The sequence below is a fragment of the Papio anubis genome, chromosome 18 (assembly GCF_008728515.1).
Source record: "Papio anubis isolate 15944 chromosome 18, Panubis1.0, whole genome shotgun sequence".
Classification (NCBI taxonomy): Eukaryota; Metazoa; Chordata; class Mammalia; order Primates; family Cercopithecidae; genus Papio; species Papio anubis.
The window spans coordinates 23,410,807-23,427,070 of NC_044993.1; the positions used below are offsets into that span (position 1 = coordinate 23,410,807).

Sequence of the window (16,264 nt, forward strand, 5' to 3'; positions counted from 1 at the left end):
CTGGGGCCCCCAAAGCTGAGAATCCTGAGGTACTAGCCCCAGGGGGAGACTCTGCCTCTTCCAGACAGGCCTTACTCTAAGCTTCTCCCACGATCACCTGTGCATCTTGTTTACGGGTAGATTCCGCTTCAGTAGCACTGAGGTGGGGCCCGAGAGGCCACATTTCTAGCAGGTGCCCGGGTGGGACCACACTCCTGCTGGTCAGGGATCACACTTTGAGGAATATGGGCCTTACAAAAAGGTGGCAGGGCCAGGTGTAGTGGCTTATGCTTGTAATCCCAGCACTTTGGGAGGCAGAAGGGGAAGGATCACTTGAAGCCAGGAGTTCGAGACCAGCCTGGGCAACAAAGTAAGACCCCCATCTCTACAAAAAAAAATAAAAATTAGCTGGGCCTGGTTGTACACATCTGTAGTCCCAGCTACTCAGGAGGCTGAGGCAGGAGGATTGCTTGAGCCCAGGAGGTCAGGGCTGCAGTGATCCATGAGCATGCCACTGCCCAAGTGACAAGTGACTTAGTGAGATTTTGTCTAAAAAATAAATTAATAAATAAAAAAGGCTGGTAGCCAGGTGGTCCACAGGGCACCCTCCATCCCTGTGCTGCGACCCTTTTCCCCTGGAGTTCTGACGGTGAGGTGGGCTTCCTTGGGGCTTCACTGGACCTTTGGGGGTCATAAGAGCAAGAGCCCTGGCCTGAGGATTGTCTTCGGGGCCATGGTGAAAAGTTCTGCACGGTGCAGGATTTCCTGTTTCCTGCACCTGGCCTGTGGTTTCTTAATTTCACCTTTGTTGCTTCATATTTGGGTTGCTGAGGGCTATGTTGTGTTACCTTTGTTTTTAAGGTTTGTGAACTTATGCCTAGGCCAAGAGTCAGGCAGCCATAGAGCAAAGTAAAAAGTATTTTTAGCCAGAGCCACAGCAAGGATGAAGGGAAGGAATACTAGAGCTTGGCTACTCTCCGGACAACTCCAGCTGCCCTCGATGCAGCAGTCATCCACAACGAAGTATTACTGAGAAAGTAGATGTGGGTTTTTTGTTTGTTTTTGAGATGGAGTCTTGCTCTGTTGCTCAGGCTGGAGTGCAGTGGTGCGATCTCAGCTCACTGCAACCTCTGCTTCCCAGATTCAAGCGATTCTCCTGCCTCAGCCTCCCGAGTAGCTGGGATTACAGGCGCCCACCACCATGCCCAGCTCATTTTTGTGTTTTTAGTGGAGGTGGGGTTTCACCATGTTGGCCAGGCTGGTCTCAAACTCCTGACCTCAAGTGATCTGCCCACCTCAGCCTCCCAAAGTGTTGGGATTACAGGCGTGAGCCACTGTGCCTGGCCAAAGTAGATGTTTTTAGAGGTTTCTGCTCCTCCAATGCAGATTACTATCATTGTTACTACCTATGCAAAATGTAGCATAAAACCGAGTTTGGCTGGGTCCTTTGCCCATACCTAGAATAAGGTGTCTTGGTTCCCACCTGCAGGGAGTTCAGCCGGGTACTGGGAACCACACGGTGGCATGTGGGGCGTCAGCTCCTGCCTGGGAGCTCGTGTTTCCTCATTTCCTGGGATGCTCTAGGAAAAGGCTTCCCAAAATGCCGTGATGGGGAGCCCTTCACAAGGTGGGAGGGCACATTACCACTGCCCCTTCAGTGCTTGAGTTGGTCTTTTTCTCCCTCTCAGGAACTCTTGCAACCTTGGTTCGGGATCTGTGGGGGTCTGGATAGAAGGGTGTACGGCAGGCTCAGGTCCCCAGAAAAGCCCACATGTTGGAATCCTGCATCTCCTCAAAGTAAAATTTCTTGAAAGGTGTTCTTGCTCTTTGGGCCGTGAACAAATGAAGAGCTCGTCAGGGGAGAGACCCGCCTCTTCTGGCACTGTCTACCCTGGCGAGGTTGGGGTGTGCAGAATGTAAGTGCAGTTATGCCACCAGGGGTTTGAGAGGGCTGTGTTAATTGCTGGAGAGGAAGATTCCAGTTACACAGTGTCCTTAAAGATGGGAACTTTTTTTTTTTTTTTTGGAGTCGGAGTTTTGCTCTTATTGCCCGGGCTGGAGTGCAATGGTGCAATCTCGGCTTACTGCAACCTCCACCTCTGAGTTCAAGCGATTCTCCTGCTTCAGCCTCCTGAATAGCTGGGATTACAGTCATGTGCCACCACGCCCGGCTAATTTTGTATTTTTAGTAGAGACGGGGTTTCTCCATGTTGGTCAGGCTGGTCTCAAACTCCCAACCTCAGGTGATCCGTCTGCCTCAGCCTGCCACAGTGAGCCACTGTGCCTGGCCAAAAGACGGGAACTTGTAAGGGGCGGGCAGCTGGCTAGCATGAAAAGCTGAAGGTGGTGAGCAAAATTCATGTAGCTAAAGAGGCCACGCAGGTGACTATGTGGGCCGAGTAATGGGAAGCAAAGGTTTTACAAGATTGCCTGGTCGTCCTTTTCTAAGAACAGAAGTGAGGGCGTGGAGTGGGGCCCAGCTGAGGAAATGACATGCTGACTCACCTGTGGCTGGTGGTTGGAGATACTAAGTAAGACCTGGTGTTTGGAACCACAGGCTGGGCCTCCTCCCCTGCTGATTGGCCCAGGGGCTTAGGCTCTTCCTAGCTCCTGTCTAGACTGAAGCCTTCTGTCTGGGTCATGGGCCTAAGAGCTGTGGCCTTCCTGCAGCTCAGGCTAGAGAGAGACTGGACTTGATCCAGGTCAGCTGACAGAGTGGGGCGGGCGGGTGGTGCAGTGGAGAGCATTTGGGTTTGGGGGTAGGGAGAGCCAGGCTTGAACCCCTGCTCAGACAGAGTTGGCCTTCACTTCTCTGATCCTCAGGTTTCTTCTACAAATTGGGACTGAAGCTAGCCTCACAAGGTCTTGTGAAAACAAAAGGAAATAACGTATACAAGGGAGCTCTTCTAATCCATTCCACACAGACTGGGGGCTCTCTGGGCCTCAAGGAAGGATGCAAGAAATTGTGCTGATGTAACAGCAGGATTCATGTATTCATGTGGACGAAGACCTTGGTTTTGCCCCCTTGGGGTCAGGGGAGGGGTGAGACTCCCATGCCCACTGTTGAGTCATGTGCTTGGATTTGCCAGACTTGGATTTGCTTGGTATTACTCTCTGTGTGTTCTGTAGAAATAAAGGCTGTGGCTTGTCTTGTCGGTGGTGTGGGGAGCCCCATGCTTGAGACAGACACAGGAGGAGCTGGGCAGAGTTCCTAGGAGGAAGTACAGTTAGAATAGCGCCTGCCGTGCCCCATGTCCCTCGGAGTCATGGAGATCAGGCTTCTGTTTCCTCACTCAGCTCAGCCACTGGTCAATCAGTCCTCCTGGATCCCCCAGCCTCTTCCGGCACACAGTTCCAGTCATGGAAGGGTTTTTGATAGGTCTGGCCTACTGACCCTGCCCACGGGAGTCCACCCCACCAAGGACCCCTTCCAAGAACATTGGGAAGGGAGAGGCTGCCCCTCAGTCGGCACCAACCCTGTGGGGGAAGCCTTTTGTTTGACTATGGTGGGGGTGGGAGTGGGAGGCCCCTGTGACTACCTGGAGCCGATTCCCAGGGGAGCTGTGGCGGGGGCAGAGCCACCAGAATCTCTCAGTCCCAGAGTCCCCCACAGGTGTAACCCCCTCCCCATGTCTCCATGTGTGGACCTCCGTGCACTGTGACCGTTCTGCAGTGGTGGTCGGTTTGGTTTTAGTTAACACTGCTTCATGTGTTCTGAGCTGTGGTTCAGTTCCATGGTCATATCTGTGGGCACCCTCCCAGCTCTGGGATTGGACAGTCTTCCTTGAACTATGTAGACACATGAGGTCCTCTGGCGGTTAGTCCAGCCTTGGAGACTTGGGAGACTGTCCCATGGGCAGCTTAACTTCTCAATTGCTGCTAACTGGCTCCACCCCCTCGGTGCCACCTCTTCTGTGCCCTCAAGCTGTGAGTTTGCTGGAGTAGGGGAGAAGCTAATCAGCAGCTTCCTCATTGCACATCCTCATTTTCTTGGAGCCAATTTTTTCTCAGTCTAATTTTTCCAGAAACGGAAAATAAGAGAGAGTGGTTTGGTTTCTTGAACATCAAATATTCAGAGCTGAACTAACTGAAACCCAACTCAGGGTAGCCTGAACAATGAGTTGTTGTCAACTCCCAACAGATGGCTTAATTTGATGCCTCTGGCCTTGTTTCTCTTCATTTTCCTGCTCTGCATCCTGTTCATGTCCTCAGTGTGATTCTTTCAGGGGGACAATGTAGTCGCGGCAGCATTGGGCTTCTCACTCGCTGGTTGGAGTAAGGGCAGGTGTCTTGCTAGTGGCTCTTCCCCAAGCGTGCGGAAGTATCTTTTCTGTAAGTCCCTGCAAACCTCCCTCATGCCTGCCTAATCCAAATCGGGCCCCTGTCTGGGGGAGGCCCTGCACTGATTGACTTAGCTTGGCTTCCCGAACACATTGCTGGAACCAGGGCAGACGACTTCCCTTAGATCAATTGTGCCTACCCTAAGGCTTGGAAGCTTGGGGTGGGTCAGGTTTCCCTGAAGCCCTTGTGTCTGTGGATGGACCCTGAATAAAGAATAGGCTACTTTTAAGGAGGTAAGTGGAGAGGAGGCAGGGAGGCAGCCTGTGGGCACAAAGTCGTCACCTGAACTTATAGTGCCTGAGTTTTGTTGACTGGGAATCCCCTCTCTAATGCTGCAGGATTTCCTTCCCACTCCTCCCGCCTCCCCTCCCCCACACAGCTGGGAGTCCTGGCAGTCCCACAGGTTGGTCTGCCCTGGCCTCTGTGCTGCAGTCTGCTCAGGCCCCCCTGCTGTTCTCTGTCCACTGTCCTGCTCCTCTGTCAAATGCTCTTCTCTGCTGAGAACATGGGGGTGGTCTCATAGACTAGGGGAGAATGTCCCTCCCCAGTTGGTGTCATGCCTTGCTGTTAGGCCCCAAGACAGGGCTGCTTGTGCCCTTGACCTCCTAGAGTTCCTGCCTCACTTTTCCAGCCTCTTACTTCCTTCCATCCTCATCCCCTCATGGGATGGAGTCAGCCCCTCCTCGCCCTCCCCCCCTGGGAGCCTCCCATTGCACACGGCTCAGGTATGATCACTCCTCCACGGCCAGTCTTGCTGAACCCAGCTCTGAGCGGGTCCCACATGGAGCCACTAGTGGAATGGAGGATGTTAAAGGGAGAATTCCTCTGCTAGGCCTGTGAGGGTCATCTGCCTGCTGATAGGCTTGTGCCCTCCAGCCGTGGCCATTCCTGCTCTCTCTTTCCTGTTGATTTCCTCCCAGGTCACAGGAAACCCACAGAAATACCAGGAATAGATGCCAGATTTCTCCTTCACCCTGGGCTTGTTCTTCCTTCCCACTTTCTTGCCTTCTTTTCTTTCTTTTAAAGTTAACATTTAAAATATGTAGTAGGCCGGGTGCAGTGGCTCATGCCTGTAATCCCAGCACTTTGGTAGGCCGAGACAGGTGGATCATTTGAGGTCAGGAGTTCGAGACCGGCCTGGCCAATATAGTGAAACTCTGTCTCTACTAAAAATACAAAAATTAGCCTGGCATGGTGGTGCACGCCTGTAGTCCCAGCTACTCAGGAGGCTGAGGCAGGAGAATTGCTTGAACCGAGCAGTGAGCTGAGATCACGCCACTGCACTCCAGCCTGGGTGACAGAGTAAGATTCTGTCTTAAAAAAATAAAAAATAGAATGTGTAGTAATGCTCCCCAACCCCCACTGCTGATTTGCTGATTTGAGAAGTAATGTGTTGTTAAAATTTGGAAAATACAAAATGGTATAAAGAATAAAAGTCTCACATAGTCCTGCAGCTCGAGAAAAGCACTGTTTACATTTTGATATTTTTCTTTCCTGCCTTTCCAAGATGCATTGGTGAATAGTTTTGGAAATGTGGTTGGGGTATACACAGTTTTAGATCATGTTGCTTTCACTGAACATTAGATTTGAAATTTTTCCATGCCATTAAATATTATTTTACAATATCATCCTTCAGTTACTGCATGAATTTTCTGTTATATAGATTTACCAAGATTTAGTTTTTTATTGTTTTAAACAGTGCAACAGTGAGCATCATGATTATTTTCACAAAATAAATTTTTTGTTTTGTCAGAGTCAGGGGTCTCACTCTGTTGCCCAGGCTGGAGTGCAGTGGCATGATCATGACCCACTATAGCCTTGAACCCCTGGGCTCGAGTGATCCTCCTGCCTCAGTCTCCCGAGTAGCTGGGACCATAGGCATGTGCCACCACACCTAGCTAATTTTTTTGTAGTTTTTGTAGAGATGGGGGTCTTTCCATGTTGCCCAGGCAGGTCTTGAACTTCTGGCCTCAAGCGATCCTCCCACTTCACCCTCCCAAAGTGCTGGGATTACAGGCATGAGCCACCACCCTGGTCCACAAAATAAATTTCTAAAAGTGAAATTGGTTTGCTGATTCATTGCCCAACCTGAGCACTGTCTCTGTTCTCAGGGCACAAGCTTTAAAGTCCCTTTCTCTGCCTAGAGTTCCAATCCCAAGTGAATTCTCCCATCACTCTGTGCCATGGCCCTTGCAGCATTGCACCATAAGCTGCCCCCAGGCAGCAGGAAGTCGGGAATGCTTAGGGTCCTTGTCACTGCATGTCCAGTATTGCATGGATCACTTTGTGCCCTGGTACCCTTGGTGACTCCCTTTCAGTGAGAGCCATCTCCAGATCCTTTTGGGGGAATTGCATAGCCCAGAAGCTTTCTCTTAGGTGAATAAGCCCTTACAACTCTCATTGCAGTGGGAAGATGCCAGAAGTGGACTATGTAGTTCTGTCGGAATGGTTTGATTGGATCTTGAGGAACATGGACGTGTCCATTGATTTGATTGGTGAGATGCACCCCTCCCACCTCCATCTCTGGTCTCTCTCCTGGGCCCCTTGAGGATGTGCTTGGCTGGGCCCCAACCCTTGGGGGCAATGGGTGAGGCACTCGGCAATTCCTTCCCCATAGGAGTTCAGCCTTCTACCTGAGGGCAGACAGAATTTGGGGCTTCTGGTCTGTCATGGAGAAGAACCCTGGCCTTTGTTCTTTAAACTTCCCTCCCTGCCTCCGCTACTTTCAGACCCAAATCCACTGTGATCTGATGGGTTTTCTAGTTGGTAAAGAACAGGAAGGACAGAGCCTGAACATTCACTGAGACCTGCTTGGTGTGAGGCCTGTGCTGAGCTCTGTCTATGAACAGAATCCCATTCAGCCTCAAAACGACCCCACGGGGCTGGTGACACAGAAAGAGAATGAAAATCGGGGCCGAGGGTCAGTGGTCAAGCCGAGAGCTGGCCCTCCCTGCCTCCTGCTTGAACTGTGCAGACCTTCCTCCCGCCTTTGCCCATGTGCCTGCTTCGCTTCCAAGCCATGAGCAGAGTCCTGAGAGCCACGTATTCTTTTAACCTCAGTTTATCTTCGGACCAATCCTGAGACTTGTTACCAGAGGTTAAAGAGGAGATGCAGGGAAGAGGAGAAGGTCATTCCACTGGTAAGAGGCCTCTTTGGCTTGGTTAAAGACAAACTGGGAAACCACCTCTGTCCACGCCCGGCTTCCTCTCCTAGCCCCACCCCCATGAGATCATTGTGCCCTTGTCTGCAGAGAGAGAAACAGGAACCAAGTGTATCAAGGGGTGAACTCTGACTTCCTGTTTGGCCAGAGACCCACGTGGATGTCCAGATCTGCTTGGCTTCCTGTGGTCGCTGACTCATGGTTTGGCAACCCTCCTACTTGGAGGTGTTCCCCTCCCCTCCCCACCTGCCCCTTCCCATCTTGTCAGCACCAGGGCTTGTCTCTTCTGCCTCCTGAAGATTGCCTGGCCTTGTGCTCTCTGGGTCCTCCCTAGAATGTGAGTTCCAGGAGGACAGGACCAGCCCCCTTGTGCACTGCTGCATCCCTAGTGCTCAGCGCAGTGCCCAGCATGGAGGCAGTGCTCATGCTTAGTAGTGCTTGCCCACTGGAGAGATGCCATGCCCCTCTGAGTTCTGCTCAGGCCACACTGACTCTCATGGGGACTCTGCCAGTACAGGCCCGGGCTGTGCTTCTTGCCCTGGTCCTTCCCTCCTCACATCTCCCTCAAAATCCAGCCTCCAGGCTGCTGCGCAGCTGATATTTCCAATACTTATCACCACTCGTGCAATTTCCCAGCCCAGAACCCTTCGGTGCCTTGCTGCTGGCTAGGATGCAGTCCTCACTTTGTAATATGGCTTATGACCTGGCCCCAACTGCCTCTCTGGCATTATCTTCCTCCATTCCTTACTTTCTATGCTGTGGCTGTAAGGAACTAGTTGTGGCCACACACAAACATCTACACGCACAGTGGAGCTATGCAAATGTGCCTTTGCACAGTTGTTTCCTTTGACTTTAAAGTATTACTCAGATGTCACCTTCTCCAGGAAGCCACCCCTGACCTTCCTTCCATTGTAACCCCCCCAAACCCACCCACTGGCTTTCTTTGATCACAGGCCTTAGGACAGTATACTGACACTATTTGTTTATACCTTTTTTTCCCCATCCCTCATTAATATCGGCTTTTTAAGATTGGGTCTTATTCTCTCTGTGTCCTCTGCACGTGCCTTGGGGCCTGGTGCCTAGTAGTTGCTCAGTTAGTATTGAACTGAATGTCCCATGTGAAAAGCTGCCTCTGGAGGGAGACAGAAGTTGGGCAAGCATTCAGTGGGGCGTCAGGGGTTCTGAGCTCAGGATAGGCTGGACTGGGGGCCCTGGGAGGCCTATCCAACTCCTGAAGCCTTGCTCAGCCTTGTTTTTCCCTGGTGCCAGCACGATGCATTCCTGCTATGAAGGCCCGGGCTTCACTCTGGGCAGCTCCTTTGAAATCTTGGAGACAAGAATGCTAGGAAGATGGAATGTGGTGGAATGGGGCCAGGCTGGACTGTGCTGTGATGGGCACAGCAACTCTGCAGTGACCCAGATGCTCCCCAAGTCTGGGGTCCCTCCAAGTTGTGATCTAAGCCATTGTCTTAAGGGTTTGACCAAGTCCATGGGACACATCTGGCTCCTGTTGCCAAGGGAAAGCTGGGCAGCAGATGAAAAGGCAGCTGCAGAGTTGACACGCGAGCCTCTGTTGGCGAGTGAAATCTGTGTGAGGAGCCATCCCACTCTGTGCCTGGGAGAGCACGAGTATCTGCTCTGCCCGATATGTAGGCCCCATGGCTCGAGAGGGCCTGTGCCCCTTTTTCCTTGGGCTCCACCACATCAGGCTTTCTGCAGCTGGCGGTCTTTATAGTCTCGAGGGTCTATAGGTTATGAGTTGTTGAGGGGCTAGAAGGGCAAGGGGTGAGGGTCGTGGTCCTCTTGGTTGCAAGACAGAGGGGAGGGTTTAGAGGCTGCCTGGGGCTGGGCCCCTGTCTGAAGGAACTGAGGCCTTGCTGCTGCAGAAGTGGCAGTAAATGGGAGAAGGCAGGTGTGGGTCCTGCCTTTTGCCTTGGCTTTGATTCAGGTGCCGGAGGAAGGGCCAGTGTTTGTGCCTATGAACCCCCAGTGGAGCAAAGCAGGGTGGCTGGTGACACTTCTGCTGTCGTTTTGCTCAACCTGGCCACCGAGTGTGCAGCTGCGTCTGCCACGGTCTGCCTGAGCCAGGTTTGCTCTTGCAGGGTTGCTTTGTCCGAGTCACTGCCCATGGTCATTGACTATTTTGTCCCCCTCTGCTTGAGACCCTTGGTGGGCGGGGTGTGCCCTGCCCACTCCCGACAGACTGTTTATGTTTCCCTGGCAGGAATACCTGGAAGCAATTCACCATCTCCATGAGGAGTGGCTCATCAAAGGCAGCCTTTTCCCCGTGGCAGCCCCTGTTCTGGTAAGTAAGACTCCCTTACAGGGTACGAGACTGTTCTAGAAAGAGGAGTGACCCAGGGAATGTCAGCCATCTTGCAGACAGGGGAGGGCACAGTCCTTTAGAGTTTGACAACTTGGAAGGAGGAAGGTGGGAAGGCTGGTCCTCTCTCTCCTAGTCCCTGTTTCTGGGCTGAGTCTCAGAGTGAGTTGGCCGGACCCAAGGGAAGGCAGTCTGTGTCAGTGCCATCACACCTGGCGGTTGTCACTGATCCAGCATCTTCAGTGAAGACTGTAGACCCGGGTTTCAGTTTTCACCATTTGGGATGGTGGTTCCTCTGATGTGACCTTCCTTCTTCCGTGGATGACACAGAACCTCATTTCACCTTTGTTTGGTGACTCAGGTCATCAGAAGGAATGTCAGTGTCTGGTCTGGGCTGCCACACGGTGATGCCCTTAGGAAGTGCTGAGGTGTGGAACTGTCTGTCCTGCCCACTAATGTCTCTGCATTCCTGTGTTTACTTTTTACAGTAACCCTCCTTTCTCTTGCTGCCGTGTATCATTTCTGACTGATATTGATGTATCTGCCCCTGTCAGCATTTCCTCACTTCCCCGTCCTTGTTTTCCAGTTTGCTGTTTCCAGATTTCTTTACTCACACAAATGCACAGTGGCCCAGATGCTCCCAAGAAATGCGGAGTCTGGGGTCCCTCTGAGTCTTGATTGGAGGGAACCTAAGATGGTTACATATACAACATGGGATGGGCTGTGAGGCAGGGCTGTGTGCAAGCTTTTGTGCATGGCTATAGGAACAATGTTTGATGGACTGTGAGGCAGGGCTATGCATCAGCTTTTGTGCGTGGCCATAGGAACATCTGTTTGGGCTCAAACACTTCTGCTCATGGCTCTTGTAAGCAGTGAGGCTCTGAAAAGTGAGATATTACTGTAGTAGTTTTTTGTTTGTTTGTTTTTGAGACAGAGTCTCGCTCTGTTGCCCGGGCTGGAATGCAGTGATAGTCTCGGCTTGCTGCAACCTCTGCCACCTGGGTTCAAGTGATTCTCTTGCCTCAGCCTCCCGAGTAGCTGGGACTATAGGTGCATGCCACCATGCCTGACTGATTTTTTATATTTTTCGTAGAGATGGGGTTTTGTCATGTTGTCCAGGCTAGTCTCAAACTCCTGGCCTCAAGTGATCTGTCTGCCTCGGCCTCCCAAAATTCTGGGATTACAGGCATGAGCCACTGCACCCGGCCTACTGTAGTAGGTTTTTAAATAAGTACAGTTTATTTTTCTCCCTCATTATGAAAAAAAAAGGAGGGTAGAAGGTGATGAGGGAAAAAAACAAATCATTCATGAGCTTACAGGGTCTCACTATGTTGCCCAGGCTGGTCTCAAACTCCTGGGCTCATGTCATCTTCAGGTGTCAGCCTCCCAAAGTGCTTGGATAATAGACATGAGCCACCATACCTGGCTCTTATAGTACATTCTTAAGTGAAAACCTCATTGGAAATGTAGATTGCCCTAGAGCTGAGAGCAGTTTGGCTCTAACCTTCCTTTTTATCTGCCCGCAACCTTCTCTGTGCCCCCTGCCCCCTGCTGTCTGCTGCCTGCTTCCATGTCTCTCTCTCCAGCTGTGAAGGGAGGATGCTGCTGAGGTCAGTGCAGCCCTGTGACCCGTGTGTCTAATTTCCAGGTGATCGAGGCTGACCACCACATGGAGAGGATGTTACAACTCTTTGAACAAAATCGGGATCGAATATTAACTCCAGAGAATCGGAAACTTGGCCCATAGGAGGCAGAAGGTCTATGGATCATGTCTGAAAAATGCCTGCTGCTGCCAAGTTAGCTATTAGGAGCAATCTGGAAAAACTTGCTCCCAGGAGGGCTTTGTGTCTGGGCGGCTTGATTTTCCTGATAGTCTCATCTCCTTTGCTAGTGTCTTTGTCATAAGTCTCTGGCCCTCGTGGGTAAGTGACAAACGGGACCAATGGGTTTGCCAAGCCCTTTGCTGTTCGCAGCCTCACATTCCCCCGGTGCCTCTTCCAGTGGCTTCGTGCTGCCGAGTTGCTTTCATGAAGCCCTTAGAGAGAGCACCTGCTGTGTGCCTGACGTCCCGCTGGAGCTGTGTACCAATCATCTCAGCCTTCATCAGGAGGCTGAGGTAGGAGTCTTATGTCCCAGGTGAGGAATTTGAAGCTCAGAAAGATTGAGGGCTCCCCAGAGGTCACACAGCCAGTGTGCGGTGGAGCTGGCACCATTCAGACTTTCAGCCAACTCCACAACTTTCCTTTGCCCTGGCTGCCTCCTCCTGAGAGCTGTTCCCCACCGCCCTGCCTCTTCTGGTTGGAGGCTCTCGTGTCTCTTTGGGGAGAGCTGGCAGTGTGTGGAGCCGATAACATTTTCTCAGTGTTGAGCAGTTCCCAAGGACAGTCAGCATTTCTAGACTTCCACAAAATTGTGCTGCATTTGACTGGAGCCCGGTGTTCAGTGGTTTCCCTGCCCGAGGCCACTGCAGGCCCATCCACCACGTCCTCCTGTGGATGTTGACCTTAGGAGATTCACACGCTGGCTCCTGAATGGTGCTCTGTCTCCTTGGCGATGAAGGTCCTGCTTGAGCTGCTGCCAACTCCATGTCAGGGAAGTCGCTTTTGGTGTGTGGCTGGTTTGCCCAGAGCCAAGCGGAGGCAAGGGGCAGCCAGCCCTGGCTTCCAAGGCTCCCGTACTATCTGTGTCCTTCTATAAGGAGCTTTGCTCTTGGAATTACTGAAAGTCTGTGGCCCAAGGGAGAGATACAAGTGGCCTTAAGTCTTTTTGAAATGTTCTTTCATCCAGGGGAATGCCTCGAGCCATAGAGCCTGAAATCATCTTTGTTGGTTCAGAAAATACCTTAGCTTCACTCAGCTGGAACTGCGTTGAAAGCAAGGCTGTCCCTTGGATCAAGCAGAAAACAAGAGAAAGAAAGAATATTCCCTTTGGGGACAGTCTGGAAAACTGGGATTCGCAAATAAAGGCTCTGGAAGCATTGCTAGTCCTGAAGCTTCGGAGGTGGGCAGAGCGAGCTTCAAGAAGACTGGATGCAAACCCTGGGAAGGATTAAGGCTCAACTCTGGAGAAACAGGCCATGGGCTCTCAGAGCAGCCGTTAGCTGTAAATAGAGGTAGCAAGGCCACTCCCAGGCCCCTGTGAGTATGGGCACCTGTACATGCAGCGCTCCGACTCTGCCAAGGTGCCAAGTGACCCTGCTGGGCCCGTCCCAGAGAGTTAAGAAGTCAAGGCCTTCAACTCCTGGTTCTTCCTGTTCGGACCAGTTCTTGTGCCATTGGCAGGATGAGAGGCAGCAGCCAGGCGGGAGCTGTGTCTAGCAGCACCTGTAGCCCACGTGCTGCTAATTAGCTGGAAAACTGGGGAAGGCAGAACCTTTGCTACCAGGAATCTTGACATGTGGGGTCCATCTTGAGAATTTTTAAATGAACAGTCCAATATTTACCCTAGGCTCATTTTGCGCATCCATTTTGGGGCAAATGTGATTTCTCTTTTTTTTTTTTTCCACTTTTTTTTTTTTTTGCCCAAGGCACAATCTCAAGAGGTCCTGAGAACATGTACCCATGATTTTTCTCTTACTCTGTGATACCCAGTAACTCCTTCACCTAAGCCCTGTTGTTGATTTTGAAGTGCTTCCTGGGCCAGTGATTTTAGCTCCTGCCAGCATCCTTTTGCCAGTAGAGTAACGTGTTTTTATTTTTCAAACCCCATGTTTCCTACCATGGAATGTATGGGTCCAAGACGAGCTTGCTGTCCTCCCTGCCTTCCACCTTGGAGAGGAGGCTGGGTGCATCAGCAGTGGCCAGGGCAGGTCGCAAAATCCTCCCATCCTAGAGACCATACCTGAAATGGCTGAAGCCAGCTTGCACAAGGGCTGCTGTCCCCCTGTGGCAGGCAGGGCTGGTGGGGGCAGGGGCCACAGAGCAGTCATGGACACTGTGGACCGGGGCAGGAGAAGGACAGATGGGACATGGGCACAATGGGGCCTTGTCCTTAGAGCACTGGGGGGTCCTCCCCAGAGGCTCCTGGCCATGGCTGGGAGGGGCATGGCAGAGGCTGGCATCCCTGTAGAGCCAGAGGGGCCACCCAGGGCAGTGACATTCCAGATGTGTTGGGCCTACCTCATCCTTGCTTTGAGACTGTAGTTCCATGGGGACATGAAATCAGTACACGCCAGAGCTGCTCAGCTGCTCTACCTCTCGCTGACTTTTTAAAAATGTTGCACGTCATATACATTTTCTTTCAGTTAGCGTTTATTCCAGTTTTTATTTAAGCTTTTTGACTGTACATGTAAAATACGTGATTATAACCATTTAAAAATATCTTATGTACCTGTTTTTTTTGGAAACTAGATAGAAATATATTTATCTTTTACACAAAAGAAGTGTGTAGCAGGGTGGTCTCGGGCTTTGTGGTGGCTTAGGGGCCATCGGGGTCCCAGGCTCTTCCCACCTTTCTCTTTTGGTTCCACCTCTTGGCTCCTGGCTTCCTTCTTCCAGGGCCTGACTGTCCAGGATGGTGCCTGGAGCTCCTGCTCTGGCCACGGTTGGCATCAGAGCCCACTGCTCCCCATCCACACCGTAATCCAGATGCTGATAATGTCCCTTTCCAAGGCATAACTAAGTTAAGTTGGAAGGTTCCTACAAGGCTTTGCTAGAGGCCCTGGGAGCTGGGGGAAAGGCAAGAGGGCAGTGCCCACCCGCAGAACCGGTCACATGACCTGGCATCAGCGCTGCGGAGTCCTCTGGGCCTCACCTCCCTCTCCCCTCTGCTCCCATGTCATCCCACCCTCATCCTCACCCTCACCATCCCCATCCCACACCATAATGTCCCTTGCAAGGCCTAACCCTGTGAGGAATGAAACCACCTTGTCCTTGTTCCAATGACATGAGTGACCGAATTTACAAATGAGTGAATGTGGACCTCTGGAAACATTACCCAGCTTGTTTTTGCCTTTCACTTTCTCTTTCTGCCCCTTTCATTTCCGTAGGAGCTCTTCACCTAGATGAGAAGTGTCCCCCCCACCTGGGGAATATATCAGTCAGAACAATCTTCCTGCAGACTCACACCATTAGACCTGGGACGGTGGTGCCATTTAAACCTCAGAGCAGGTAAAAGGTGGTCCTGAAACCTGTCTACCCACAGGGTACTATGGAATCTGAATCACTTCTGTTTTCCTAGAGCCCTGGGGTGGGGAGCTCCCTCAAGTGTTCAAGTATGTGTGGAATGAGGAACACCCATCTCCTTGGCCCTCTCCACCCTGAAGAGTTAGTTATTAAAATAATTGACAAGCTCTTGCAAATGTCAGTCATCCATTGTTCAGAATGGAATAGTAATAATACATCCCTGGCTGCTCTGGGCTTGGCCAGAATTACTCACTGAAGGCCTCAGGGTTACTGGCACACACTTTCTTTTCCTAATAATCCCATCCCCTCAGCTTCCCTAAGGCTGGAGTGAATTTCGTGTTCCTCTAGTTTACATAAGACAGTGAACTTGGCAGAAGCTATCATTAAACAGAAGCTAAGAGAAAGCCTATGTCATGGAATCCAGAATGGGTATTGCCATTTACTGCTGTCCACAGAAGCTGTCTTGAATTTCTTTCTGTGTTTCTTCTTCTTTTTCTGTTTACTAGACTGGGCTCTGGGCTCTGTGGAACGCAGGTATCCTGGGAGATAGTTAATCATTACAAAATATTGGAAACAATCTAAAGATGAATATATAAGAGAGTGGTTAAGTAAACTATTTTCCATTCACATGATGGAGTACTATGCAGCTGTACAGAAGAATGAGGAAGATCTCTGAATAGATATGAAATAATTTCTAGGACATAAAGTTATATGAAAAAAGCAATGCCCAAATGAGTATCTATAGTTTGCTATAGATACTTTGTATTAGAAAGTAGAGAGTCTGGGTGCGGTGGCTTATGCCTGTAATCCCAGCACTTTGGGAGGTGGGTGGATCACCTGAGGTCAGGAGTTCAAGACCAGCCTGCAACATGACGAAACCCCATCTCTACTAAAAATACAAAAAAATTAGCCAGGCGTGGTGGTGGGTGCCTGTAATCCCAGCTACTTGAGAGGCTGAGGCAAGAGAATCACTTGAACCCAGGAGGTGGAGGCTGGAGTGAGCCGAGACCATGCCATTGCATTCTAGCTTGGGCAACAAGAATGAAACTCCATCTCGAAAAATAAATTTAAAAAAAAAGCGATAGAAGAAAATAAACAGATGCAAAGGAAATATAGGAAGGACACCCAGAGACAAAATAAGTTGGTGGGAAAAGGCTGGAAAGAAGGAAATGATGAGACTGGGCTACAGGGATGAGAAGGGAATGAAACTTCTCTGAAATATCTTTTTATTTTTATTTTTTTGAGACAGGGTCTTACCTGTCACCCAGGCTGGAGTGCAGTGGTGTGTTCTTGGCTCACTGCAACTCCGCCTCCCGGGCTCAAGTGATTCTCATGCC

At 50.9% G+C, this 16,264-nt stretch overlaps 1 protein-coding gene across 8 annotated transcripts in view; it reads left to right on the forward strand.

Annotated features, from left to right (window-relative positions):
* The window catches only part of TK2 (thymidine kinase 2), a 42,370-nt gene extending 28,247 nt beyond the window's left edge, over window positions 1-14,123 (forward strand). For 5 of the 8 annotated variants that reach the window (XM_031658173.1, XM_009196586.4, XM_021932052.2 and 2 more), the window contains 4 exons: window positions 6,727-6,815; window positions 7,381-7,460; window positions 9,706-9,786; window positions 11,453-14,123. In XM_031658173.1, coding sequence (XP_031514033.1) covers window positions 6,727-6,815; window positions 7,381-7,460; window positions 9,706-9,786; window positions 11,453-11,551 — 349 coding nt within the window. In that variant the 3' untranslated portion in view covers window positions 11,552-14,123. The remainder of the gene's footprint in view (window positions 1-6,726; window positions 6,816-7,380; window positions 7,461-9,705; window positions 9,787-11,452) is intronic. The other 3 variants (XR_641585.4, XR_641586.4, XR_002519285.2) reach the window with 3 other exon arrangements.
* The last annotated feature ends 2,141 nt before the right edge of the window (window positions 14,124-16,264 follow it).